The sequence below is a fragment of the Tachysurus vachellii genome, chromosome 10 (assembly GCF_030014155.1).
Source record: "Tachysurus vachellii isolate PV-2020 chromosome 10, HZAU_Pvac_v1, whole genome shotgun sequence".
Lineage (NCBI taxonomy): Eukaryota > Metazoa > Chordata > Actinopteri > Siluriformes > Bagridae > Tachysurus > Tachysurus vachellii.
The window spans coordinates 18,454,333-18,482,191 of NC_083469.1; the positions used below are offsets into that span (position 1 = coordinate 18,454,333).

At 37.7% G+C, this 27,859-nt stretch overlaps 2 protein-coding genes and 1 long non-coding RNA gene across 4 annotated transcripts; 2 read left to right on the plus strand and 1 right to left on the minus strand.

The window, feature by feature from the left end:
- Positions 1–1,560: 1,560 nt before the first annotated feature.
- Positions 1,561–14,673, minus strand: itpka (inositol-trisphosphate 3-kinase A). 2 transcript variants are annotated; one of them, XM_060880074.1, is made up of 7 exons: positions 13,933–14,673; positions 8,108–8,207; positions 7,787–8,000; positions 5,463–5,667; positions 4,133–4,234; positions 3,289–3,360; positions 1,561–2,646 (listed from the first exon to the last, which is right to left on the minus strand). In XM_060880074.1, exons 1-7 carry the CDS (start codon positions 14,182–14,184, stop codon positions 2,434–2,436), a joined length of 1,158 nt encoding a protein of 385 aa, XP_060736057.1. In that variant the 5' UTR covers positions 14,185–14,673; the 3' UTR covers positions 1,561–2,433. The 2 variants fall into 2 exon arrangements, with proteins under 2 accessions (XP_060736057.1, XP_060736058.1); XM_060880075.1 differs by having other exon boundaries at positions 8,108–8,204; positions 13,933–14,672.
- LOC132852706 (uncharacterized) lies at positions 11,471–12,851 on the plus strand. The gene is made up of 2 exons (XR_009649128.1): positions 11,471–11,862; positions 12,684–12,851. It is a non-coding gene; the product is annotated as an uncharacterized LOC132852706 (long non-coding RNA).
- A 1,803-nt stretch (positions 14,674–16,476) lies between the features above and the next one.
- ivd (isovaleryl-CoA dehydrogenase) lies at positions 16,477–26,362 on the plus strand. Its single transcript, XM_060880077.1, has 12 exons — positions 16,477–16,706; positions 19,189–19,278; positions 19,388–19,439; positions 20,427–20,596; positions 22,195–22,288; positions 22,576–22,706; positions 23,593–23,689; positions 23,783–23,876; positions 23,963–24,044; positions 24,753–24,857; positions 24,955–25,027; positions 25,690–26,362. The coding sequence occupies exons 1-12, from the start codon at positions 16,578–16,580 to the stop codon at positions 25,821–25,823; spliced, it is 1,251 nt and encodes a 416-aa protein (XP_060736060.1). The 5' UTR covers positions 16,477–16,577; the 3' UTR covers positions 25,824–26,362.
- Positions 26,363–27,859: the final 1,497 nt, after the last annotated feature.

Consider the following 27,859-nt stretch of genomic DNA (forward strand, 5'->3'; position numbering starts at 1 on the left):
GAAAATTCTATTACTACTGGATGTAATAGTCTTCTAGATTTATTAGAGTAATTCCAAACCTCAAATAAATTAAAAAACATGATTGACTACAGTTCTGACTGTGAATTTGATAAATGCGGGAACACGAGAACTGTGCCTCAAGCAGCTGCATGAAACAATTCAATATAACATGCCAATTTCTTTCCTGCTGCAGGTCATCCATTCACTGCTCAGCCATAATGTTAAACATTGAACATTAAGTATTAACTACCTGCTTCATATTGTGTAGGTTGTCCTTGTTCTGCTACAACACCTTTGACCAAGAAGACCCCTGAAGATGTGCCGTTGTGAGCTACAGTATTTGTGCTTCAGTTGCTCCATTGTGGGATCGAACCAGATGAGTTAGCCTTTTGTTCCTCAGTAACATCAGTGAGGTTTGTACGAGCACAACAGCTTGTCACTGGTTAACTGGTTGACCTTCCTTGGGCGATTTTTGTTAGGGACTGACCACTGCATATCAGGAACACTCCACAAGACCTGCTGTTTTGGTGATTCCCTGAGCTAATCATCTAGCCATCATGATCTGGTCCTCAGCTTCTTAAACTTGCCTTGACATTTTTCCTGCTTCCAACACTTCAATGTTGAGAACTGACTGTTCACTTGCTGCCTTTTTTACTTGTCACTTCATTCACTTTAGTTATTTCTTCCTTCATTTACCCATCATCCTACCATCCCAGTGTAGAAATTAACTACATCACTAAGAATATTTGAATGTTAGTTTTATGGTTGTCTGAACTTTGGGATGAAAAAAGACAACAAAATGAACATTCTAAAGATATTTATTATGAGAACATCTTAAATGTGTTCATCCCGTGACAATAAATACTGTCACCTTGTCCCTAAAAACAATAGTGTCTGAAGGTAAATATTTGTCCGATCTGACATGGAAAATACTTTTAGAGAAATCTAGATAAGCAAACTGCAGCCCGGGTTCTTGCACTTAATGCTTAACAACATAAAAACACTATAAAGCCTTTAAAATATCAACAAGAAAAGCCACAAGATGAGCTCTAAAAACAATCTGAAACAGTTTGTATATACACTGATTAATTGCATACTAGTGATATTCAAGTAGGAAAGTCTCAAAAATGATCAGGGGTTTAAACGTGGTTAAAACCCACAGACCCTCGTAAACCCATACACGTGTTTAATGTTTCGACAGAGAGAATAGGTCCTAGTGGACAGTCCCATATTAAGAAAAAGCACAGGAGGTGAGAGAGAAGATAGAACTTAAGGTGGGTAAAAAAGAAAAACACACAGAGAGACATGGTGATGTGTCTTACAGTTTGTGGAGATGATCGTGATTTAGTTTTAGCACAAATTCTCTACAAAGGATCAAGGTTTAGCTATTTGGTGGGTCCAAAATTGGTTCTTTGGCAGTCCTGGGATTTCAACTCAACATGGCTACAATACCAGAGCTGGGAAATATTTCTGCTCTTGTGGTGCAAATACAATTAGAGCAGCCAAACAAAATACAAATGATTGAAAATGCTGCCTGAAATAGTTAACACTGCAGTACACTGTTTTTTTTTTTACTAGCACATGTTATTTAATCATTATATGCAGCCTTTTCAGCATTACACATTATTTCACTGTGGAAAAGATGACTAAGGTTCCTGCTGTGCCCTCATATTCCTAAGACTGTTGGTTCAATTTGCTCATGAGTCAGAACCTGCATTAGGCCAATTTTCACTTGCCATTATACCAGTAACTGCATGAACAGGCGAGTCTTCATTTGCGCTAAACACACTAACAGGCACTGCACAAACAAGTGAGTCATTCCACAACACCTCAAAGTGAGAACACAAAGCATGATCACAAAACTGGTCTTAAGATAAGGCTCAAGAGAAAAGCAAGTGTATGAATGTGGGAAATAAATCTGGTGAGCCACCCCCAGATGTGGTGTGGGTGGATGTCTTGTGATAATGTTCTTGCTTAGGCTGGGCATGCATAATAGGCTCTGTGTTTCTTATCAGTCTGGTACACATTAGCACTGACTAATCGTCATAAAATACACCATAAATGCTTACCTCAAAGCAAAGGAATCTGGCTCGCCTTTTTGATGGTAATTTGTTGGTAATGAACTTTCAGTTATTGTACTGTAATGGTAGATTGTGTACTAAGAGTCTACTGGTATAATCATAGTCTTCACTGTGGTTGTATGGTTATTTAAATTGAGGCTGATTACAAACAGGGTACTAATTGATGTCAGTGTCTGCTGTAAATTCTCCAACTTTATTAGCTATGGACAGGAGGCACTGAATTGAATTGAAAAGCTAGCTGATACACAGCTCAGAAGCTAGAGCGTCGAAAGGGCACAAGTGATTTTATTCTGCAAATGAAAGGATTGTTGCATTTCCCCGTGGCGTGATTGAAAAGGGTTCGTGTTTAAGTTCAGTACGAGCATTGTACTGGCAGGGAGCGGAGGGTGAGCAGCAGGTTGTCAAGGCCCCATAAGTATCCGTCCTCTCGGTTGCCCTCGTGCCAGGGTTTATCGTGATCCAATGTCTGACCCTCTGGGAGAGCTGTGGTTTTACCGAAATCGATGAGCCAGACTTCAGCTCGCTCTGTGTGGTCGTGGATAAACAGCATCGAGCTCCCAATCACCTGGGAAATGAAATGTTCCATAACATGTCATTGCAGACGTGTGTTATTTGACAGTACAGCAATTACAGCATTTTGCATACGCCTGTATCCAGAGTGACTTACAGAAGTGTGTTGAAGTCTCTATCAATAAATACATCCTGATAATGGTTCACTGGGTCACAGACTAAGAATACCATCAGTCTAAAAAACTCTCAGCTTAATATAGCAGGAAAAGCACACAGACAAGATTTCCGGGTTTATGTTTAAGCTTCACTAATTCAGAAAGATGTACTGTAGGTCTTTAGATGTTTAGATGTGGGTGCTAGTCTTTTTTTGGCTTTGTATGCAAACATCAGTGTTTTAAATCTGCTAGAAGAAGCAAGTGAAGGGAGTGGCGCAATGGGTGGTGTAGGAGATATTAGGTAAATTGAAAACAAGTCGTGCAGCTGCATTCTGCATCAGTTGCAGAGGTCAAATAGTGCTTGGAGGCAGACTTGCTAGGAGTGAGTTGCATTAGCCCAGACTCGACATGACAAGAGACTGAACAAGCACCTGAGCACATTCATGTTGCATCATTTGAAAAGAAGGAAGGTCTTGTCTGCCATAAGTTCAAACCATAATCACAAAGACAAAGAGCAAAAGCACAAAAGTGCTTGAAGTTACCTCATGTCTCATGAAGAAGTCTGAAGCTGTCAGGGTCTGTTTGATATCCTCCAGCCTCCTAATGTAGGAGTTCTGTAACAGACAGATGTGAGAATTAAACTAAACACTATATAGCAAATACCAAAGTTAGTGTCCAGACTAGTGACTAATTTAATTATAGCTTAATATTGAAAAACCTTTAATAATACCTTTTCAATTTGTGTGCATCAAACATGAGTACAGCTATCATAGAAAGTCATTACGCATGTGTCTTCACTGGTAGATTTTATGGAAAAAAAAGGCCAATAAAACCCCTCATGGTGTATTGCAAATATTGAAAAAAGCTTAAGCAAAAACAAACATTTTCAACCGAACAATCACAAAAAAGATTTGATTCATTGCATTGTTTCTGGTCCTCTCTAGTATTCTATAAAGTCCCACTTTCATCCATTTAAAACATACAAATTATTCATTCCATTTCAACACACGTTCACAGTTCACAACGTTTAAACCCCTTAAGATCAAATCATTTTATTAATTTCTTCATTAAAAAACAAACCATTTCATTCAGTAACTTATTTACATTATTTAGTAACAACAGTAAAAATGTATGTTTTAGGAATCCAAGTCTGAATCTGGCAGCGAGTCCTGAGAGAGAAGTGAAATATTGAGGAGATTAAAAAAACTATCAGATGAATCATCATCATTCTAAAATCTACTAAAGTCAGATAAATCCAAGATAAAATATTGCATCTGGGGTAATCAATCTGTGTGTTCTTAAGTACATATTTTCATCTTAAGTAATAGTGAGAGTATTGGCTAAGAGAGTTGAACCAAACTGGATGATCTGGTTCTTCTTACGCACAATTATTTTTCCGTTCCCGCTGACAAAGTCCTTGAAGACCTGTGTGACTTCTTCTTTTGAGTGAGTCTTCTTAAAGTCTGTCCGGCATGTTCCGTCTGCTTTCTGATAGATAGATAGATAGATAGATAGATAGATAGATAGATAGATAGATAGATAGATAGACAGACAGACATACAGATAGATAGATAGATAGATAGATAGATAGATAGATAGACAGACAGACATACAGATAGATAGATAGATAGATAGATAGATAGATAGATAGATAGATAGATAGATAGATAGATAGATAGATAGATAGATAGAGTGGCAGACCGACAGACAATCAGACAAACAGATAGATAGATAGATAGATAGATAGATAGATAGATAGATAGATAGATAGACAGACAGACAGACAGACAGACAGACCGATAGATAGACAGACATACAGACAGACACAGATAGATAGATAGATAGATAGATAGATAGATAGATAGATAGATAGATAGATAGATAGATAGATAGATAGATAGATGTGTGAAATAATGAGAAATAATAAATAGCAATTCGTTTTATTTTTATAGCTTTAAAAACAGACATTGTCACAAAGCAGCTTAACAAAATAATAATCCAGGATATACATTCTATCCTGAATGTATGGATATTCTATCCATCATTTATCCCTAATGATTTAACAAGAGCCTCTGATAGGAAGGAAAACTTCCCGAGACGATATGAGGAAGAAGCCTTGAGAGGAACCAGATTCAAAAAGGGAACTTAAACTGATCTAAAGGGTAAATAATTCCCTTCTGTAACTGTCTACTACAAAAAATAAGCAAAAAGTACAATTTTATAACCAGGAAATTCTTTCTTGTTCAGCACCTAAATGACGAGGCAAAGTGCTTCCTTTAATCTTGCTAATCTGCAGAGATGATTTTCGGTAAGGAGACAATTTACCAAACGTGAACATAAAATCTTTCGTTCTGGCTGTCTTTAAACGCCTTTAATTTTACTGAATGCTACTGTACCTGTGGTTGAGCTCCATGCAAAAGGCTTCATTTTTTAGTTTCAGGAGAAAATTCTATGTAAATTTCATGTTCTTATGTGACAGGTTTTCCAGCTCAATGTACATGTATGTGATATACATACAAAACCGTTGCCTTACTCATAAGTGCTGGTGATTTACACGGCGATTACGGCGAGTCAATATTTGCGGCCTAACCTTTATATTGACATTTACATGCAGGTGGGATCACGTTAAATAATTCAGATGCCGTATCCTGTTTCCACTGATACTAAGTGTGTCTTCCCTCATCAAATGTTTGGTTTTTTTTGCCTGTGCAGGTACCTTGATGCCCTCGATGCGAAAGCCCAGAGTGCTGGTGGTGCTGATAGTCTCCCTCCACTGCATGTACCGGAGCTTGGTCACGGCCTGCTGCTTGTGTTCCTCAGCAGTAGGAGCCTCGCTGTCCACCTCCAGCATTTTGTTATACAGATCCCTGCGCAGTTTGGGCTTATCCCTGGCTCGCACCAGCTCTTCCTCCAGATAGGTTCTGATGGAAAAGAAGAGAACACGTACCGAGGTGTGAGTCACTCTCTGAAAGACGGGCTGTGAAGAGCTTGATGATGCCTGCTGAGAAATCTGATGAAGCCTTTTACAGCAGACAAAAACCTTTTCATGCTTGGTTTTAAAGGGTTGCCGGATTGAAAAAGACTCTCTAAAGCTAGGATTTATAGTATCCGTTTTATCTGAGCATTTTCAGTGATAGCAAGTGATTGAATGGATCGACTATAATTCTACACATCTGATTGTCGGGCCATTTACTGTACAGGACTACTGAGAAAAATGAGGTGGAAATCACAGGAAATCTTTGGCCTCATTAACAAAAAAGTCCCATAAATAATGTAACACTTCATCATACTTTTTAATAGGTCTCTACAAACATTTCAGCATCAGACTTATACAAATAGAACAGCGGAGTTGCTTAATCCTGTTGTTCTTATTTTTTTTAATGCAAGTTTCAATTACAATTTTTTTGTGATTTCCTGTGTAAAAAGAGGAAGTCAACAGGGGACTCCTCCAAAAACAAGTCTAAGTATCTGTCATGTGTAAAGTGTATGAGAAGGAAGCCCTAAGGGACACCCCATGTGTGCTTGTGTGTGTGTGTGTGTGTGTGCAGAGACGAAGAGAGTGCTCTGTGCCGGAAATTCATGCCTCGCTTGTTAATTGTGAGTGTCTTCATTTTTTATGAGCTTAAGCTTTAGTCTTTGTGCTTCGACAGGAAACAGACCAAGAGCTAAAACAGGTGTTTAAACAGGCTGAAGTTAACCACACACAGTCACTCATTTCACAGTTTTACATGCACAAGTAACAAATACATAAAAATGAAAATAATATATGTTAGCTTACATTCTCTCGATGTGAGATCCTTACTGAAATGTGTGTAAAGTAGGAGTTTACATTATCTGTACCTTATTATTATTAAATAGAAACCATACCACTCTGCCCTGCTAAAACACAGAAAAACATCTTGTTTCTGTAAATTCAATTCAATTCAAATTTATTTGTATAGCCCTTTTAACAATGGTCTCAAAGCAGCTTTACAGAACATAAGTAACATACAAAAATGTAATATTATACAAAGATTAATATAATACAAAAATTCAAGATTAATCAAATAAAAGTCTGCCTCTAATAGTTTCTCAACTTCCTCAAGCTATATTGCTGTCTGGATTATAAATGTGTATGGGATTATATTTTTTTTAACGATAAAGAACATATACACTTATCCACATACTTTATCTGCAGTTTGTGCAACAGTGGTGTGTACAGTTCAGTGCGATTAGACCAGGTGTACTAGCTTTCTCTCACATGCATCATACCTGCTGTTTTGTAGACGTTATGACTCAGTCGTCTTACCATCACCATGTGGTGCTCAGAGTTTCATGCATGCCTGTTTTTTCCAGCATCCAACAAATGAACGTTGAGAACTGACTGTTCACTTGCTACCTAATATATCCCACCCCTTAACAGATCCCACTACACAACATAATCAGTGTTATTTACTTCACCTGTCAGTGGTTTTAATATTATGGCAGATCAGTGTAAACAACATAAACAAACTATTAGCCTCGTTTAAACCTCTATGAACCTGACCACAATAACTTCCTTTCTGAATAACACGGTTCTTCAGTTCGGTCCTTTACACAAACACATCTCTCAGTCTTAACAAAAATTATAAGCTTTTTCATTTCATATTTAAGTGCAGAGATTAAATTTGATTTATTAGTAATCCACAATGTTTAATACATAAATGAGTATGTACAACTTGCTGGGTATTAAATAAATAGACAATTAGCACTAGCATTTGGCAGTTCCAGCAAAATGCAGTCATGATGCACTCAGCACTGACTTAAACATTTGCATCACTTTTTCATCCACCTCGTTTTATCCACAGCAGCTCTGTTTTTTTTTTTTTATTTACATGAGTCTTACTGACCACATGGAACCCTAATCTGTTAATTATTGCATAACACACCATCTGTTTTAAAGAAGCATTTAGTAATTTTGTAAAAGCACAGATAATGGTCTAAATCCAACAAGTCCTTTGACTGAAAAGGTTTGCATTCTATAAATCTACAATTTTTCTACAAGCCTTTTTAATTTCTAACCTCACTCCCATCTTGCAGTCCATGACATTTGGCCCGTCAAAGCTGGTCAGCAGGTCGCTCATCTGCAGGAAGAGCTCTCCATCTCTCTCAACCGTTCCGCGGTACGCTGGTACAAATTGTTCCAACACATCTCCGCTTAAGCTCTCGAAGCACAGCTTCTCGTTCTCGGCGTACTTCTTCAGGATGGTGCCCCCTTCTCCTGCTTTGAAGCTGCCTGCATTAATAATAATAACAATAAATGAAAGAAAAAAAACACGAGATGGCTAGAATTCACTGGTTGTAAGTTAGTACTAATTATATGTTAAGATGAAGCAGTCTTACCTTTATGACCGGCTAACTGTACCCATGACAACCGTTTTCTGTGCGAGGCTACAACTTGCCAATGGACGACAGTCTTCAACATCCACCAGGGTTTGACCTGCTGAGACACATTAAACACGAGTGGTAACTGCTTGGTTAATTGTATGCTGCGTTCATTTTGGCTTAGTGCTCTTACACACAACATCCAAATATACTAAGAGCAAAAAAAGCTGATTATCTTGGAAATATTCACTCATTCGGTCAAGTAAGGAATACAACATATACAAATATAATCAGCCAGTTTCTCTCCTGAGAGGTGAGTTTGAATTCTGACCATGGCAAAACCCGGGAACCAAGGCAAATGAATGAAATAATACTCTCTCTCGCTCTCTCTTTCTCTCTCTCTCTCTCTCTCCTAGCATCAATCACGGTAAAACTAGCAGATCACGGCTGAGCTCATGTGTGTGAAAGAGGGCTCATCTCAGACAGGGTTGTGCTGCCCTGTGATACAACATGAGCAGACGTTCAAAAAGATGAGGGCTTCATGTCTCTCAGGGTAGTCTGGGGTTGGTAAAAGTACCCTGTCAGGTAAAAATAGCTTATCTTGCTAGAAGGTAGGATGTGGCAGGATCCCAACAACAATGCAAATTTTATAAAGTTTATACCTTTATACCATATCAAACTGCTGAATATTTGTAATTGTCAACAAATCAGTATGTTTTTTTTTCTGTTTATATTTACAGTTAATGTTGTGGAAAAGCCATGAAGCTAGTTTCTGTTTAACACTTTCGTTACAGCAGCTAGAAACACTCATTCCTTCTTTCCAGTTTTTTACTTTCACTCTCTTTTACTTTACAAGTTCTGAGATCTGACTATGGGAAACTTCACCATATCAAAAATTATAGTAACAGTACTAAAAGTAACAAAATTATATTAAAACATTATTTCTAAGTTTATCTTTGTTATATATATTCAGTCTTAGTTTGAAGTTATCTTTTAATCTTATTTTATTGAGGTTTATTTATAAGGTAATGAGGAGCATGTTGTATGATAGGGTGAGGAAAAAAAACAAAAACATTTCAAAAATTTGGATTCTTGAATCTCTTACTGCGTTTAAGTCTAAACTGTGCTGTAACACAAAAGATCTCAACTCATTGTGACCAGGTCAGATTCAGGTAATCTGCAGTACGGTGGTGTAAATGGATGTAAATCTTGTAAACGTGTAGGTTCTTATTTCTTAAGTTATAGGACTTGAGTGAAGTTTAAGAAAAAAGCATCCAACTCAGTATAATACACTGTGTATAATGTGTCACTTTATCTCTGTCGGGATGTAACTCTGTATCCGACCCATGGAAAATCACACTTGGATCTAATTCTAGATCATCAAACACGGTGAGCAGTCGGATCGAGTGCCAATTTGGTTTAGGATTAAGCTTCAAATGTTTGACTCCCTATCTACCAGCAATTAAGCTGCAGAAATCCAAAGAATGTAAATATTAGCAGAATTTCATTGTTGGTCATCCTGTACCAAAGTATATATACACTTCGAGATGATTGTTTGTAAAATGTGCCGTGTGGAGCATTAGCAGGGTTTTATTACGAGGACACGACTTGGGTTGAGCTGCTTGTTTGTGTTACTGCTCATTAGCAAAGCTGACAGAGAAATCGGTGTGTTTTTCCAGTAAACGCGGCCAACGTGACTGTTGGCACAGATGTAATTCCATTTGCAAGTTAACAGCCTGGTCACCATTCTATCCAGAGGGCCATCAGTAATTAGACAAATGAACAAGATATTAAATCAAATTGTCTAAATAAATAAAATAGTAGGTCGGAAATGTGACCCATAGACGACACCAAATGCTGGCAAACTTGATCAAACTTGAACAGCCATCTTTTAGTTTTTCACTGAAGCTAGTTTTGAAAGATCACAGAGCAAATCTGTGATCGAACTTCACAGCAGTTATTTCATTTTGATACTAACATGCAGAGTGCTAAGCCAATGTCAGCCGGATATTTTCAAACTGCTTCTGTGATATTTATTTGAACTACTTGTGCTTCTTATCATATGAATGGATCATAAAAAAAAAAAATGTGGTCAGTCAGATAAAAGAAAAAATATTACGCATACTTCAAATAAAAATATTACGTTTCTCAACAAGACATGACTTCCTGTATGGATTTATGCAAGTAAAGTGTTAAAAAACACCAGCATTGTTTGTTTTTAGTCTCAGCTATGGGTTTATTTTTATTCAGGAATTTGAAATGCTTGGTGTGTTTATGCTAATTCTATCACGTGGGACCAATGCACGCATTTTATTTTTCTAATTTCATCAAGCTTTTTGCAGTGTAGCTATTTTATAGTTTCCGTGTTTTTTTCCGTGTATTCACACCACAAAAGGCCTATTTTGGTTAAAAGTTTATTTCCTATACCAACATGCCAGTATCCATAAAGTCTCAACACACTCGGTGTTTGAAAATATTAAAATATTAAGTGTTATTATTATTAAATTCACTTTTTTTTAAAGTCACATGCACAATCGTACACAGTACAAAACGCTTTTTACGACTGTCCTCGATATAAAAATAGAAAAAATAGAAGAGAACAAAAATAAAGTAAAGGAATAAAAATAAAAATAAGGCACAAGTTAGATAGAAATTAAGGAAGGAAGGAAGAAAGAAAGAGGTAGTGTGAATATGAACATAATGTCATATATGCTGTTAAAGTACAAAATGTGCAATTGTGTAAAAGTCCAGCTGAGGTAGTGGGTGATGTGGCAGTTATTTTTATTATTTATTTATTTATTTATTTTAATTATTATTAATCAAACAAACCTGTGTGACCTGTGTGTAAGTGAACATGAGTTATAAATGAGACGGCTGAAAGGAAAAAGTGCAGTAGTGGAAATATGTCATGCTCACAAATAATTGAGGTCGAACGTGACACGTTACACGTGTGCTGGAATGAACAGAAACTCTATTTTAGTTGAATTCGTGTTTAAGATTTCTACTGAGTGTGTTTTTCAAGAGCGCATTTTTGGTTGAGTTTCAAAACATTTGACAGTGTTTCTTTTTGTTTGTTTTTTCCACAGAAAGTCATAGTGGCAGTCTTGAAATGTTTTTCACATCTAATTCCTCCTCTTTTTTTTTTTTTTACAAAGTATCGGTATCAGTACCGGGAAACGTAGTCTTGTTATTACTTGGTACTGGATCGAGAAAAAAAAGATTTCTGCTTCTTGTTTCTCGGTCAGATGACCAGCTGTGTTTGTTATTATTACATGAGAATGACTGTTTAACGTAAGTGAATTCTATATTTTATATAATAGTAAGAAATAACATGCAGTTACTGGATACTGGAAAATAATTAGCCATAATCGCACAATCACACCACCCACATTGTTAAATATTGTTTGTGTTGTTTTGGCCGGACATATGAAAAGTCTTGAAGGCAACGTTTTAGATTTAGATACTATTAACCTTCCTGAATTCAAATGCCATTTTCCTCCACTAACATGTGCACACACCTACACACACTCCCCACCTACACACACACAAAACACATATTCTGACACACAACAGTGTTTATAGTAAAAGGTCACAGCTGAAATGTTGAGCACACAATCTGCTCTTACTATGAAAGACTTTTTTTAATCATTTAAATGCTTTATAAATAACTGCCCGTGTCCTAGTTTTAAACAGATACAGACATGTGCGTGCAACATTAACCTCAGGACTCTAGGTATAGAACGCTAAAGAACGCAAAAGATAAAAAGGACCAGGTAAGCTATTTTTCAAACGCTATCTACTTTCCATGACAGAAGTTGTATTGTGGATTTGTAGAGAACTCTCATATGGACAGATAAGCAATAAGAACAATCAAGCTTTTGCACAACATCAAACTTGAATCTTGTACAAAAGTAAATGCACAGATCTGTAACACACCCATAAGGCAAATATTGAATTGTGCAGTCATATTGGATTTTATATGCCAACATGAGCGAGTCAGCTCTTAAACTCTTATGAATCTTGGGTGGGAGAGCAAAGTGGCTGCTATGCTTGTATTAAAACAACAAAATGTTTGTCTGCAGCAAATATTACATCATGTACTCACCAAGAAATACTTTACCTCAAATTTCTCAGTTTCATTACGGCGAAAAAAGTTAAACAAAGTAAAATACTGTATATATCTTATTCGTTTGTATGTATACAGAGTGTATGTATGCACAGATGAACCCTAAGAAGATTATAGCACTTTATAAACCCACTTTGCTTGACCAAAATGTCACCTCTCACACAGACGTATTAAACCACACTCTGGTTTGATGTATTAACCCTCTACAGTGAACAGCTCTTAGTCATTTTACTGAAAATATCCGAGAGCCTGACGCTTTGTTTTCATTAACTGGATGGATGTGCAGGCTGTAAGATGGAAAAAAAAAACTTCAGGCAAGAGTAGCCATTAACACTGCATTACCATATAACTGTGCGCTATTAAACAAGAACAAGCTAAATAAAGAACTCATTGTTTAGCCAAGTTAGGAATATATGAAGCACACTCAGTCTAATCATTGTGATGATCTGTCGAGTTTTATTTCAACAGGCCTGAAGTTGTTCCTTTTTAAAGAAGTGGTGAAAATGCCCTCTGAACGATGTAGCTTCACTTTTAAATGTCACTGCACTAAAGGTTTGTTTTCTACAAATGTGCCAAGATAAGACTGCCTCAATCCTCAAGATATTTAAGGGAAATAAATGCTCTAATGCCCTTTCAGGTTTATGTCTCTTTTGTACAATTAAAGGGTCAACAAAATAAGACCTTCATGTGGAAATGAGCTTCTGAAGGCTCAGGTTGGATACTGTACAGACATGACACCCAGACTGTGAGACGCTGCTGGTGTTTAAAGCTCTGAGACTGTTAACGCCTTCTATGGATGCGATCGTCCAACAGTATTCCGAGAACTGCACGTTTATCCAAAACAACAGTAGACACTTGGCAAACAATGGAACACACACACACACACTTCAGATAAAATACTACTCTGTGTTTGTTCAGATAGCATATTAAATGCTACTTTAACGACAGATTACCACCTACAGTAAGTTTTAGTCTCGAAAGCTTATAACGTGTTGAGTTTTAGCTTTGATCACACCACTCCTAAACTCCAGTGAATTTTTATGCAATAAATGAATAAGCATGTTACAAACGAGTTATGTCTATCAGAAAGGTCTTAGTCAACTGTAGTCATGCGTACAGTAATGGTGAAAAATGATATCTGTTTTCACATGCCGTCGTGTTCTACTTTGTCCTCGCAGATTACAAACATGTCCTAACATTAACTTCATAAGTTTGGCTTCTTGATCCCACAACGCTCTTGTGATCCCATCAGAGATACATGTTGTATGTGTTTAGTGCGCACTTGGTCAACTTTTAACCTAAAGCATAACTTTTAGAAAAAATTTTTTTTGGAATGTTTTTACCTTAAATCATTTTAAACATATAGTATGTGCAGGTTTCTATGGAAAATATACAGACTAAAGGTACAACAATGATCCTTTATAGTACAATGACACAATACAGTTACCTTCATGTCTGAAAGTGTAGTTTTGACCTAGTAGGTTGTTTGTTTTTCATATTAAAATCAAATTGCAGTCTTTTCACTGACAAAAAAGTCTATGTTTACTCACAGACAAGTGAATAATATCATCACTACAAACAGAGAGCGAGAGAGACACTGACTGAGTTTCTCTAAAGATTAGTCCAGTTGTTTTGATTTATTTCTGCTGGAGATTTAAAAGTCCTGGCCGACAGAAAACCTTTAATTCCGCCTGAATGTGTTATCGTCGTGACTCACCTCTCCTCCGTCTCCTACATGCTCTAAAGTAACGATCCCTTTGCTCTTCGTTTCGTTGTCGCTCAGAACGTCGTCTTCAGACTCTTCTAACCCCACTGACGAGCCAGTGGACGACACGGACGAGTTGGAGAGTTTGCGGCGGAGCGGCGCGCCTCCGTTCAGCGCCTCCACCTCCTCGAACTCGAGCTCCCGCGCGCCGCTGCCTTCCACCGCCGTCACGGTCACCTGCGGCACCTGGCGCGCGCTCGCCATCGGCAGCCGCTCATCACAGACCGTCGTGGACGAGCAGTGGCCCTGGCGCGCTTTTCCGCTGCTGGGGGGAGAGTGGAGCTTCAGGTCAACGCCTCCTTCCGAGACCTCCGCCTCTCTTTTGGCATCGATTATGGAATAATTTTAAGAGGAAAATGTACGTGCACTGATCCAGAGTGCTGCGATTTTTTTACACCGCGATTGATCGCTCCATGTTCCGTTTACCAAGTCGCCGTGCATTAATCATCGGATTTTAAAAGTCCGTCACAGTGATAGAGCAAAGATTTGAGCCGGTCCAGTTGGTCATGTTTGTCTTGACGCGCACTGCAGACACAGTGGGGAAGCCCTGTGACACACTTCACTTGGACAAACGTGATCTTCCGCGTTTCAATCTCTCTGTTCTTTTGCTTCCTGATTCTGCGTTTGTTTCACTCATTTCCTCGTTAGCTTCTGCTCGTTTAGCCTATTGCGTCTAAGCTACAGAGGTTTCCCTCTATTAATGTGCAGGACAATCACAACGCTATACTTACTATTAATACTAACAACAACAAATCTACTACCATTAATAATGATAACAACAATTACAACAAAAGTACAACCACTACTACCAACAACAAATCTACAACCAATACTAGTGCTAAAAGCAACAAACTTAGTACTCTTATACTACCAACAACAAATCTACTACTATTAATAATAATAACAACAATTAAAACAAAACTACAACCACTACTACTAACAACAACAAATCTACAACTGCTACTAGTGCTATAAACAACAAACTTACTACTCTTATACTAACAACAAAACTACAACCAATACTAATGCTAAAAACAACAAACTTACTACTCTTATACTACCAACAACAAATCTACTACTATTAATAATAATAACAACAACAATTACAACAAAACTACAACCACTACTACTAACAACAACAACAACAAATCTACAACAGCTACTAGTGCTATAAACAACAAACTTACTCTTATACTAACAACAACAAAACTACAACCAATACTAGTGATAAAAACAACAAACTTACTACTCTTATACTACCAACAACAACAAATCTACTATCATTAATAATAATAACAACAATTACAACAAAACTACAACCACTACTAACAACAACAAATATATTACCACTACTAGTGCTAAAAACAACACACTTACTACTCTTATACTACCAACAACAAATCTACCACTATTACTACAAAGAACTAACATCACAATTACAACTAATACTAAAACAATACTGTACGATTACTTCTACTTCTAGTGATAACAATAAAATGCTTCTATTTGTAAAAAAAAAAAAAAAACACTACTTACTACCACCAGCAACAACATATTACTACTGCTATTTTATGGGGAACCTGGAGGGAACTCAAATGGAATGAGAAGATGCACAGAAACTCCAACGGAACAGGATCTTGAACCAGGGACCCTGGACATGCACTACCTTCTGCATAACCATGTTGTACTCACAAAATAGTAGTAGTAGTAGTAGTAGTAGTAATAGTAATTACCAGTGTATAAAGCTGTCAACCCATGTGCATATTATATAATGTGTCTCTGACATATCCAGACTTTTTGTCATGTGGTGGCATAAACAGACTAGAGATAAGAGCAGAATATGCTGTGCTTCTTTATTTCCTAATTGCACTGTAGTTCCTCATGGTAATTTAATGGAAGTCTGTATGAACAGCAAATACCAAAGTTGTGTCAAGTTGTATTTCAGTACATTTTAAATGTTCAATTTCAAAACTTTTAGACCTTGACCCACACATCTGACTAAACGTCCCAGGTTTACATGAACAAAACTGGAATCCAGACCCAAATTATTCTCACTCACTCATTTTCTACCGCTTATCCGAGCTACCTCGGGTCACGGGGAGCCTGTGCCTATCTCAGGCATCATCGGGCATCAAGGCAGGATACACCCTGGACAGAGTGCCAACCCATCGCAGGGCACACACACACTCTTATTCACTCATGCAATCACACACTACAGACAATTTTCCAGAGATGCCAATCAAACTACCATGCATGTCTTTGGACTGGGGGAGGAAACCGGAGTACCCGGAGGAAACCCCCGAGGCACGGGGAGAACATGCAAACTCCACACACACAAGGCGGAGGCGGGAATCAAACCCCCAACCCTGGAGGTGTGAGGCGAACGTGCTAACCACTAAGCCACCGTGCCCCCCCACCCAAATGATTGATTTTTAGAAATAATCACTGTGCAGAATCCTTCACCTCCTGTACACTAGATGGTAGTGAAGTATCAAGTGTTCACGTTGTCACCGAGAGAAGAAGTGACCTCTTCGTGTGTGTTCGTATAAATAGGCTTTTTATTTACGTTCTTGATAATATATCGTTTTGAGCTAAACATGTTTGCAGTTAGAGGAGTTTTGCGGCTTGCACAGAGGTTGGCTGGTGTTAGTGTGTCGAGGAGGGGATGTGCTGGTGCTGTTCCTGTGGACGACGTCATAAACGGACTTACAGAAGAGCAAATGCAGGTGAACTAAACAAAACAAAATGCTGTCTGTATTTTATGACTGAGGTGCAGTCATTATAATGATAAGGATATTGGACGTTAGTCAGCTAATTAGCCAGCTGTGCAACAACGTCTGAAAGTCTGTACTGAAAACACTGCTTTTTCTTTTTTTTTTTACTGTAATTCCAGACTTCATGGCTTTTCAGTGAGTCTTCTGTAAAGACGTGTTAATAACAATCTCCACACATCTATTTACAGTGTATACGGGTTTCCCTTTCCGACTAGCTAACAATTTATTTATTTATTTTTGAACAGCTATAGAGTTTAACCAATACAAACTCAGTTTAGTGGTTACCTAGGTACCTGTGACGTCACTCCTGACCTTGTACTATGCTCTCTAAAATAGTGTCACATACAGACATGACAGCAACACCTAAAATAATAAGAATAATTTACTAAATAGCAGTTAACACATACTTTTGTTTCATCTATTAACACAAACTACTGCATTAAGTTGTATGGGAAAGTAGTACGTTTCTGCAGCTTCGCCATTTCCCCCCCAGGGGGCGTGGTTCGTACACCGTTTCTGATTGGCTGCCATGGTTTTCCACAATTAGCTGTATGAAAATAATGTCTAAAGTGTAATGTAAATAATGTATAAAATATACGCATACGTTATACATAATCAAAAATGGAGATTTGTTTCTGTCTTTTAAAACCAGTACTTTTAAAACAAGTACAGTGGGTGTTGAGTCTCTTCTGGGTTTTGTACCCAACTTCCTGTTACGGAGCTTCTTCATCGATCCTGATTTCCTAATGCTGGCTGGAGTCTCGTCGGCTGGTGGTCACCTTGCCAGGGATTGATCTACATGGTCAGCCAGTGTCTCATGGGATTGTTGTGTATGAAGCCGCCCGGAGACTGTCATGCCTTCTTTTGAACCAATGTTGAGTCAGTCAGCTGTATGGTCTGGTCTTAAGGCCTGTGCTGATCTCAGAGTTTACGATGACCTATTAGTTCCTCAGGAGCTCTTGGTTGCACTGTTATAAACTGTTGTAGAAAGGACATTATTTACATTTACACTATTTACTGTAAAGTGTCACCCAAATGAGGTTCCCTTCTGAGCCTGTGTTCCTCTCAAGGTTTCCACCTCATATCCTCTCAGGTAGTTTTTCCTTCCCGCCATCGCCGCCGGCTTGCTCGTTAGGGATAGCGATTAAATGTATAGTATCATAAATTTTAAGTTAATCTTTTAAATTCATTTTAAACTTCAATTGTATATATTCATTTATTTATTTTTATCCTTATTTTTTCTTATTATTATTGTATATTCATTTATTTTTCTCTCTCTTCTGTTTCCATACTTCTGTAAAGCTGCTTTGAGATAATGGAAAATTGTTAAAAGTGCTATACAAATATATTCTATAAAAATTGAATTGATATTTAGCTGTAAATGGCTTTGACATAATGTGCGTCAGCTTTATATACAATATCTATTCAAAAGTATGTGAATACCCTAACATCATCCCCATATTTACACAGCAGTTCAAAGTTTAGAGTACATTTGTTGTTACAATAACCTCCACTCTCCTAGGAACACAGTCCTTTGAGTTTTGTATCATCTCTATGGGGATTTGTGGTCCTTTAGCCACAAGAGCATTAGTGAAGTCGGGCACCGATGTCATACGAGGAGTCCCAGTAGCTGTTCCTGTTCAAATGAGTACAGTAAGGGAAATAGGTTCCAGTGAGGGGAAATTGTAATTCAATAGCTTACAAAGACATCATATACAATCATGTGCTCCTAATTTTGTGCTAACGGTACGAGGAAGGCCCACATATGAGTATGTATTTAAATACAACAAAACAGACATAAGCCTGCATGCTTATACACTTTGTCCAAGTCACAGAGGACAAAGTTTTATGTTTATGTTGTTTAAATGACCCAATAAAATAAAATCCTGAAACAGATCAGAGATGAGTCGAGTGAAGAGAAGATAATGAGACTTGTGTGAGAGAGTTACAGGTGACTTTTACCTCAGGTGATGAGACTGGCTGATCTATGTGATGCTGATAGTCGATGTTTGCACACATTTCCTGATGTAACTGCAGAATACATTACAAAAATGGCAGCAATGTTGTTTTTTCCATGAGCAGATTAAGTTCTAAAAATAGAGGAATGTGCAGTGTCTGTCCAAAGTATTGAAATGGGTTCAAATGTGATTTTCTCCCTTTTTGACTTTTAAGGATAAAGAAAAAAATTTTAAAGGAGGAAAAAAAAACCTTTGTGATTGAAATATATATATTTTAGTTTATATTTCCAAACCTATAGTATTCAAAGCTGTATTGTAAAAACAATTAAAATGTAACAGTGTGAAGGGATCTTGCTCCTTGCCACCACTGCATACATGCTATGTTTTTTAATCCAGAATTAGCATCCTTGATTATTACTTTTATGCTGTCTGATTACTACTGCGCAGTCACTGACTGATCTCATGTTTTACACCAGCTCAGAAACACAGTCACTCGGTTCTGTCAGGAAAAGCTTGCTCCCTATGCTGATGAGATAGATAAGGCGAATGATTTTCCACGTATGAGAGTAAGTCCTAACACAAATTCCATTTACATATCATGACACCACAGCTCTTTATAATTAAACAGAGGATATTGAATGTAAAAATATCCCATGTCATTATTTTTTGCTTTAGGACTTTTGGAAGGAGGCAGGTGAACTGGGATTGCTTGGGATTACAGCTCCAGGCAAGAACTTTTTAATACATTTTTGCTCAGCAACCTCCCTGTGTCTGATAAATATATACTTACTGAGCACTTTATTAGGAACATCTGTACACCTACTCATTCATGCAGTTATCTAATCAGACAGTCGTGTGATAGCAATGCAGCGCAGTGCATTAAACTGATGCTGAATCAGATTAATATTTTCATCAATATGTGATCGCCATGATTTTGACCGTGGCATGATTGTTGGTCGCAGATGGCTGGTTTGAGTGTTTGTCTAACTCCTGATCTCCTGAGATTTTCACACAACACTTTCTAGAGTTTACTCAGATTGGTGCCATAAAGATTAAACATCTGATTCTCCAGACTGGACAGTTGAAGTCTGGAAAAATCATAGTCTGGGCTGATGAATCTCAATTTTGATTGAATTGCACAAATTGTAGGGTCAGAATTTGGCACCAACAGAATGAATCCATGGACCCAACCTGCCTTGTATCGACAGTTCAGGCAGGTGAAGGTGGTGTAATGGTGTGGGAATTTTTTTTTTCCTTAGAGCTGTTTATAGTCTATATATGACTATAGTCATTAGTTTTAGTATATATTAGTCAGTCATTAATGCCACAGCCTATCAGAGTATTGTTGCTGATCATGTCCATCCCTTCATGGCCAAAACTTACCATCTTCTAATAGCTAATTCCATCAGAATTGTAATGCACCAAACAAAAAGTCATCTGTTCTTCCTAGACACTGGATCTCAGTAGAGAACAACAGCTTTGGGATTCACAGCATGAAAGTGCACCTGAAAAATCTGCAGGAATTGTCCCAAGATCTCAAAGGAATGTTTTTCCGAGATCTTGTGGAATCCCTTGAATTGAGGCTGTTTTGTGAGCAAAGACAGGCCCTCCCCAGTGTAAAGAGTGTTCCTAATAAAATGCTCAGTCACTGTATAAGTAGTCTCTAAATGTAGTAAAGAAAGCACGGCCATCTTAAACCCTGTTTTCATGACAGTGGAGTATGGTGGAACAGGACTGGGCTATCTTGATCATGTAATCGTGATGGAGGAGATATCACGGGTGTCAGGAGCAGTAGCGCTCAGCTACGGCGCACATTCCAACCTGTGTGTCAATCAGCTTGTGCGCCATGGCAACCAGAATCAGAAAGAAAAGTATCTACCAAAGGTAGGAAGTTAAATCATGTTCAAATAGTGATCTCTCTTGCTCTCGCTCTCGCTCTCACTCTCTCTAGCTCTCACTCTCACTAGCTCTCACTCTCTCTCTCGCTCTCTCTCTGTCTTACCTTTTCCCCTTACTTGCTTACAGGCATCTGTACAGGCAACAGGCTTTACATAAAATATACTGTATCAGTCATATTATTTAGTATGGATCGGTTTAATTACAATTGACTCCAGAATTGTTGTAATGATTATTGAGGAGTAAAAAAAAAAAAAATGTTTTATTAGCCAGATCTCACACTGAAAATATGAAAATATTCCGCTTTATTTCAAATTAAATGTATTTTTAAGAAATGTGTTTAAAATTGTTTGTAAATAATTGTTTTACAAAATTCTGATAGACATTCTGAGCAAAAATGAAGTAGAGTGGTTTGACTTCAACACCGTTCAATTTCCATTTCCGTTCTAATTCCATTTAAAATTTTGTTTTAAGTTTATTTGAGTTTTTAGAAGCTCTTTATTTTTAGCCAGATCTACCAAAGATCCTTCGTTTGCAACAAGAGCTGCTGTTTGTGACTAGATGTGGGTGTGTCCAGTGATGCAACAAATGTTGGAAAAGTTTAACTTTATGCAAATACAGAGCGGTATGGTGCAGCGACTACTATTGGGAGTGAAGACAATAGAGCAAACACTGCTTTTCCCCTTTCAGCTCATATGATATGATACAGATATACACTACTGAATTTTATACACAAACGGCAAATCTCCCTCCAGAAGTTTCTAATTTAGCAGCAAGAAAACTAAGTTTGAATGCTAGTTGCTCCATCCACTGTTTAATCTTATTACTACAAGCAGTAGTAGAAATGCTTCCTAACTGACCATTAAAATGCATTGTGTGAATTTAGCTTATGTGTTCTTCCATGACTTGGTATCACCATGGTGTGTAAGACAGGATAAAAATATTTGTAGCATGATTACGATGATGATGTGTATTCAAAAACGTATTGTTGTTTGTCCCAGTGAGCTGCTTAGCATTAATGGGGGGAAAACCTGGAGAACTGGATCTTGCCTCATGACCGTGCACCGTGTACACCGTGTATTCAACCAACCTGTGTAGTCATTTTTAACCTGGTTAGCGCTTCACATTCTCACTCTCGCTCTTTGCAAAATATGTTTTGCTTCTGAAATGAAAAATGAGACTGAAGGATAAAAGATGTGGTATTGGAACCAGGAAAAAAAACAATAAGAGGCTCTAAACACAAGGACAAAAGAGGATGACGAAAATAAATGTTTCAAGAAATAAATGAGACGCTGAGACGAGTTCCTCCATGTAAATATGAGATTTATATAGAAGTCAAAATATTTCTTTAGTCACTCCATGTTTTTCATCTCTGGCAATATTCCAAAGCTGACATAATGTTGAAAAACATTGAGAAGATCACAGCAGATGTTTTTCTTGTATTACTTACAAGTAACTGACTCTTGAATGTAATCACTTCAGCTGCTACTTTTAATTGAAAAAAAAGGTCTCTTTATTAAAATGGTACCTTGAATGAAGAGGCAGCTGATATATATATATATAGGGCATGATGATGTATTTTCCAGTTAATTACAGGAGAACACATAGGTGCTCTGGCCATGAGCGAGCCCAACTCCGGCTCTGATGTCGTATCCATGAAAACGACTGCAAGGAAAGAAGGTGAGCCATGGCCTTGTTCTTCCTTTCTGTTACAGCCTAAATGTTGTGTAATACACAGTGATCTGATTTTAGACCCTGATTATTGCATTATATTGTGGCACAATTTATGGTCATGTGGCTGGGTATTCAAGATCAGCTGTGCTCAGGGCAAATCTACCCCTGCTTAGCCTTTTATATGTGATACATTTCAGAAATGTCTGATCAACATTGTTTTTTTTGTTTGTTTGTTTTTTGTATGTTGTCACATGTTCTTTCCCTTTTGCTTTGACTGCTTGTGCCCTTTTAAGGTGACCACTACGTGTTGAACGGGAACAAGTTCTGGATCACGAACGGACCTGACGCGGACGTTCTGATCGTGTATGCGAAGACGGACGTAACCTCAGCTGCACGTGGAATCTCTGCGTTTATTGTAGAAAAGGTTAGAGATGCACATGCACTCACTTTGCTCAGATTCATGTCCAGCTAAATCAGAATAAAGTAGAAGTTTTATTTTGTCACATATACATTACAACACAGTGAAATTCGTCTTTGCATATTCTAACTTTTGATGTTCAGGGATCAGAGCGAAGGGTCAGCCTTGATATAGCACCCCTAGAGCAGTGAGCGTTAAGAGCCTAGCTTAAGGGCCCAACAGTAGCAGCTTGGCAGTGCTGGAGCTTGAACCCTGATCTTCCAATCAGCAACCCAGAGTTTTAACCACTTGAGCCACCACTGCACCAGGATCAACTGCTGAATCCTGTAGAAATTGAATCCTGTTGAATTGAATTGAACTGCTGAATCCTGTGTCTCAGATGACGTCCTACACATTATGCATTTACTCTATGCATTTATGTTTGTTTACTAGATGAAAAATTGAAGGGGAATTCTGTCTCAATTAGAACACTAACGTTTGTGTACTAGCTGGAAGTACAAGCCGTTTCGGAGTCGATGGCGAATGGGATCAAACGCACATAAAACGTCACTTCAGTACCTTTAGCACTATAGAGTGAATTCTACAATATGAGCTAATTTTAAAAACATTTGTGAGATGTGTTGTCCATCAGATTGTCATCGACCATCTTGATTTATTTTTCATCCATTGTCAGAGCCTGGTCACTCTGCACTACTTCTGTATTTTAAGCAAAACTTGAGAGTGCTGAGTGCATGAAGTGTCCAACATTCCACACTTCAAATGTTCGCTTGAATAAGTGCATCATCCTGGTACTTGAATTGCAGTTGGAGTGTGAACACACTATTTATATGTAAGTATGAGATTGTAGGAGGCACCTTCAGTGGCGATTCAATTCTGTGTTTGTACCTTGAAGGGAATGCCTGGATTCAGTACTGCACAGAAGCTGGATAAGCTGGGAATGAGAGGCTCCAACACGTGCGAGCTCATCTTTGAAGACTGCAAGGTTCCAGGTCTGTATTTTGTGCAGATCAGCATTGAAATGAAAGTCAAACTGTTTCTTTTTGGTTTTACTGCATTGTTTTAAAGCTCATTGCTAATTTTAGAGAAGAACATGTTGGGACCATTGAACAAAGGCGTGTACGTACTGATGAGCGGACTCGACCTGGAGAGGCTGGTGCTCTCGGCTGGGCCTATAGGGTAAATTAAGCACCTTGTGTTCAAACGGATTTCCAGATAGGTTTGTTAATTAGGTTGTTTTATCTTTTATAATCTTTGTCTTGCAGCATTATGCAAGCAGTGCTTGATCACGCTATACCTTATCTGCATGTCCGAGAAGCTTTCGGTCAGAAAATCGGCCACTTTCAGGTCAGTTCTTAAAGTAATTTCTGATTAATAGGTTTTTAACGTTTAAAGTTGACAATTTTTTTGTAGATCTGTCTGTAGCTATCTGTATTGCAAATTGTTGACATTTGTTTAGAATAAACAGCAGGGGAGGAAACATCTTTCTGCCTCAAATAACTGTTGAAAAACAATTGTGAACAATTGTTGAAATACAATGTAATGTAACCTGCATCACTTAAAAACGGAATATGCGGTTAGTCAGAATTAAGAATTAAAATATTCCATATATTAGGCACAGGCTCCCCGTGACCCGAGGTAGTTCGGATAAGCGGTAGAAAATGAATGAATGAATGAATATTCCATATACTTCAGTTTACATAAATATTACATTTCTCAGCAAAACTCAATTCAATCACGTGAAACCGATGTACACCTTTTAATGACATTAATTCAGCAAGCTTTTTTGTGGTTAGGAATTGAACACCCTTGTAAGAAACTCTTTAAAGAGAGCTGTATGCAGAAAAAAGTGCTTAGATTCTGTTTTTTTTTTTCTGTTCCAAGTGCTGTGGGATCACTGAACTGCACAGTGTTTTTCTGGCTTTAACACTTAGGAAGGGCTTTGAAATAGCTGAGTTCTATCTAGTGTACTGAAGCGGGCAAGATGTCATTTGATAACAGATTACGGATTTCAATAATAACACTTGTCGTTTTTTTCCCCCTCCAACTGTCTAGATGATGCAAGGAAAGATGGCCGACATGTACACCCGACTTAGTTCGTCTCGCCAGTACGTGTATAACGTGGCCCGTGCTTGTGACAAAGGCCACTTCAGTGCCATGGTGAGTTGTACAAATAACTTTCCCCTCTTTGAATTGAAGCAAGCAGCTGTTCAACAGCAGTCTAGTAGCTGTATTGATTTTCCTCGTGCTGTTGTAGGACTGTGCTGGGGTAATCCTTTATTGTGCTGAGAATGCCACTCAGGTTGCCTTGGACGGGATTCAGTGCCTGGGTGAGTGTTTTTGCAGTTTCACAGCAAAAAAAAAAAAATAGAAGTAGGGAGGTGTATCATTCAGTATGTTTTTGGTGAGGAGGTTTAATACATTATTGCTTCATGCATTTGCGTACATAAAAGCTTGTATTGACTTGAGTTGTAATTGTGTTTAATTGTGTAATTGGGCATGGAATAGGGTGTTGAAATAGAGACTATGTGCGCTTCAAATTTTAATTTTAAAACACTTGAGCTTTCAGACTATACTATTAAATCTAATTTGTAACATCTATCATTGTGTATATATGTGAGTACTATAAAAGAATCAAATCAATAAAACCATAATATTACAGTATTCATGAGCAACTGATAATTTTATGAAGGATTATCATTTATGAGACTCAATATTATTGTATTCAAGTCCTATAATATTATATCTAATAATGTACAAAGTAAGTTCAACACTTTTCAGATCAGGCCAAAGTCTGAGTTCTTGTAGTGTTAAACTTTACTCAGTTATACAGTATATTTATTGAATATATCCTTAGCCTAATCTCATTAGATTAATTTAATCTTAATTCTTAAAAAAATGAATTTATTGGAGTGCCTTGTATCAGATTGGTGTTTGGTTCATGCTTACTTACTTCTTCTGTATGACTCTAACAGTACATCTGTACCCACAGGTGGAAACGGTTACATTAATGACTACCCAATGGGCCGCTTCCTGCGAGATGCTAAGCTCTACGAGATCGGCGCAGGCACCAGTGAGGTCCGAAGGATGGTCATTGGCAGGGCGTTCAATGCCAGGTTCAAATAAGACTGCAGCCAAACTGGACGTTATCCCCAGGGATCTAGTGGATCTGCCTTTCACAGACTTGTTAGGTTACAATATGCACAGATCAACAAGGAGACAAACTTGTAAAGCTTGTGAATTTGCTGTACAACAGAATAAATATTAAAGACTGATCTATAAATGCATTTCAAGTCAAGTCAAGTCAAGAAGCTTTTATTGTCATTTCAACCATATATAGCTGTTGCAGTACATAGTGAAATGAGACAACGTTTCTCCAGGATAAAGGTGCTACATAAAACAAAGACAGGGCTAAAGACTTGTAAGTAGTAAGTAGTAAGACTTGTAAGTAGTAGTTTATTTCCAAGTAGGAGAAAATTGCTGTGCAATTAACAATCTCTGTCTTCACATAGTATGTGTTACAAAGCTCAGCAAAGCTAAATGCATTGCTGGAAATTAATATTATTGAAAAACTGATCTCACAGGTCTCTCTCTCTCTCTCACTCACATACACACACACACCTCAGAATGTTTGTTCATAAAAGCACTAAAAAAGTCCCTGAAAATCTGTTTTAGTTTTGTGTGATTTTGTAGTATATAGGGAAGTGTGTAGAAAAGCATTGGGATTCATTGCTGCGTTTTGAATATAATCGTCCATTGCAAACTATTTTGTACATCAGTGTCTTTAATAACAGCCTTAAATCTTGTTAGATGTTTTATTTTGAACATTTAGAGGCTACAGTTTTGTGGCAAATATAATTTTTGCTCAATGAAATGTGTCCTCTGAGCATTGGGCACAATTCAATATCTAAAACTCACTTTGTTATAGAATTAAAAGATTGAAAGTTTTGATTAAACTTTTTTATTATTATTTAAACACTGACCAGCTCTTTAAAAAAAAATTACATGCATCATCACATGGATATGCTCTCAGAACAGCTTAAATTTTGTGTGTGGCATAGAAATGTTTTGCCACTAAGGTTTTGAAAATGTTCCTCTAATATTCTGGTCCATGTTGACATGACTGCAGTACAGAATTGTTGGAGATTTGTCAGCTGCACACTGATCCTGTGAATCTTCTGTACTACAGAATCCCAAAGGTGCTCTTGGCTTCAGATCTAGTGACTGGGGAGGCCACTGAAGAACAATGAACTCACTGTTTTGTTCTTGGAACATGTTTGAGACAAATTGTTCTTTGTGACATCCATCATGCTGGAGGTTGCATTTATAAAGTGGGTAAACTGTGGCCATTAAAAAAGAGCCACTTGGTCAGTGACAATACTTAGATACTCATACTGTGGCATTCAAACGATGCTTAATTGGTATTAAGAGGCTGAATATGTGCCAAGAATGTCATTATCCATGCCATTATGCTGCAATGCAGGTCAAGTTCACAATACTGATGCCAAATTCTGACCTTAACATCTGGAGGAGAAATCAAGATTCATCAGAGCTCCCCATATTTTTCTAATCTTCAACTTTCCAGTTTTAGTTTGTCCATGCACACTGTTTCCTATTCTTTTCTGACAGAAGACAAACATCATGTGGTCTTTTGATGTTGTAGCTTTGCTTAATCATTTTTTTCTTTGTCTGTCTGTCTCTCGGTCTGTGGTAAAAACTGATTATTTGAGTTACCATAGCCTTCATGTCAGCTCATACTGGTCTGTCCATTCTCCTCTGACCTCTCTCTTTAACAAGGACTGACATTCTATGGATGTTTTGCTTTTTGTCTATAGAAACTGTTTGCTTGGAAATCTCAGGAGATCAGCAGTTTTGGAAATAATCAAACCAGCCTGTCTGGCACCATTAACTATGATATGGGGAAGTTACTGAGATCACATTATTTCCTCATTCTGATGTTTGATGTAAACATTAACTGAAGCCCTTGACCTGTAGCTGCATTGTGCTGTTATTACATAATTGGCTGAAGGCCGAGGGTTTATAAAGCGTTCAGAGCCCATTAGTTTTTGCACATTTTATTGGATTAAATGTAAATGTATTAACTGAATTAAATGTAAATGTATTGTCTAATCTACAAAGCTTCTAAAAAGGACTGAACAAAG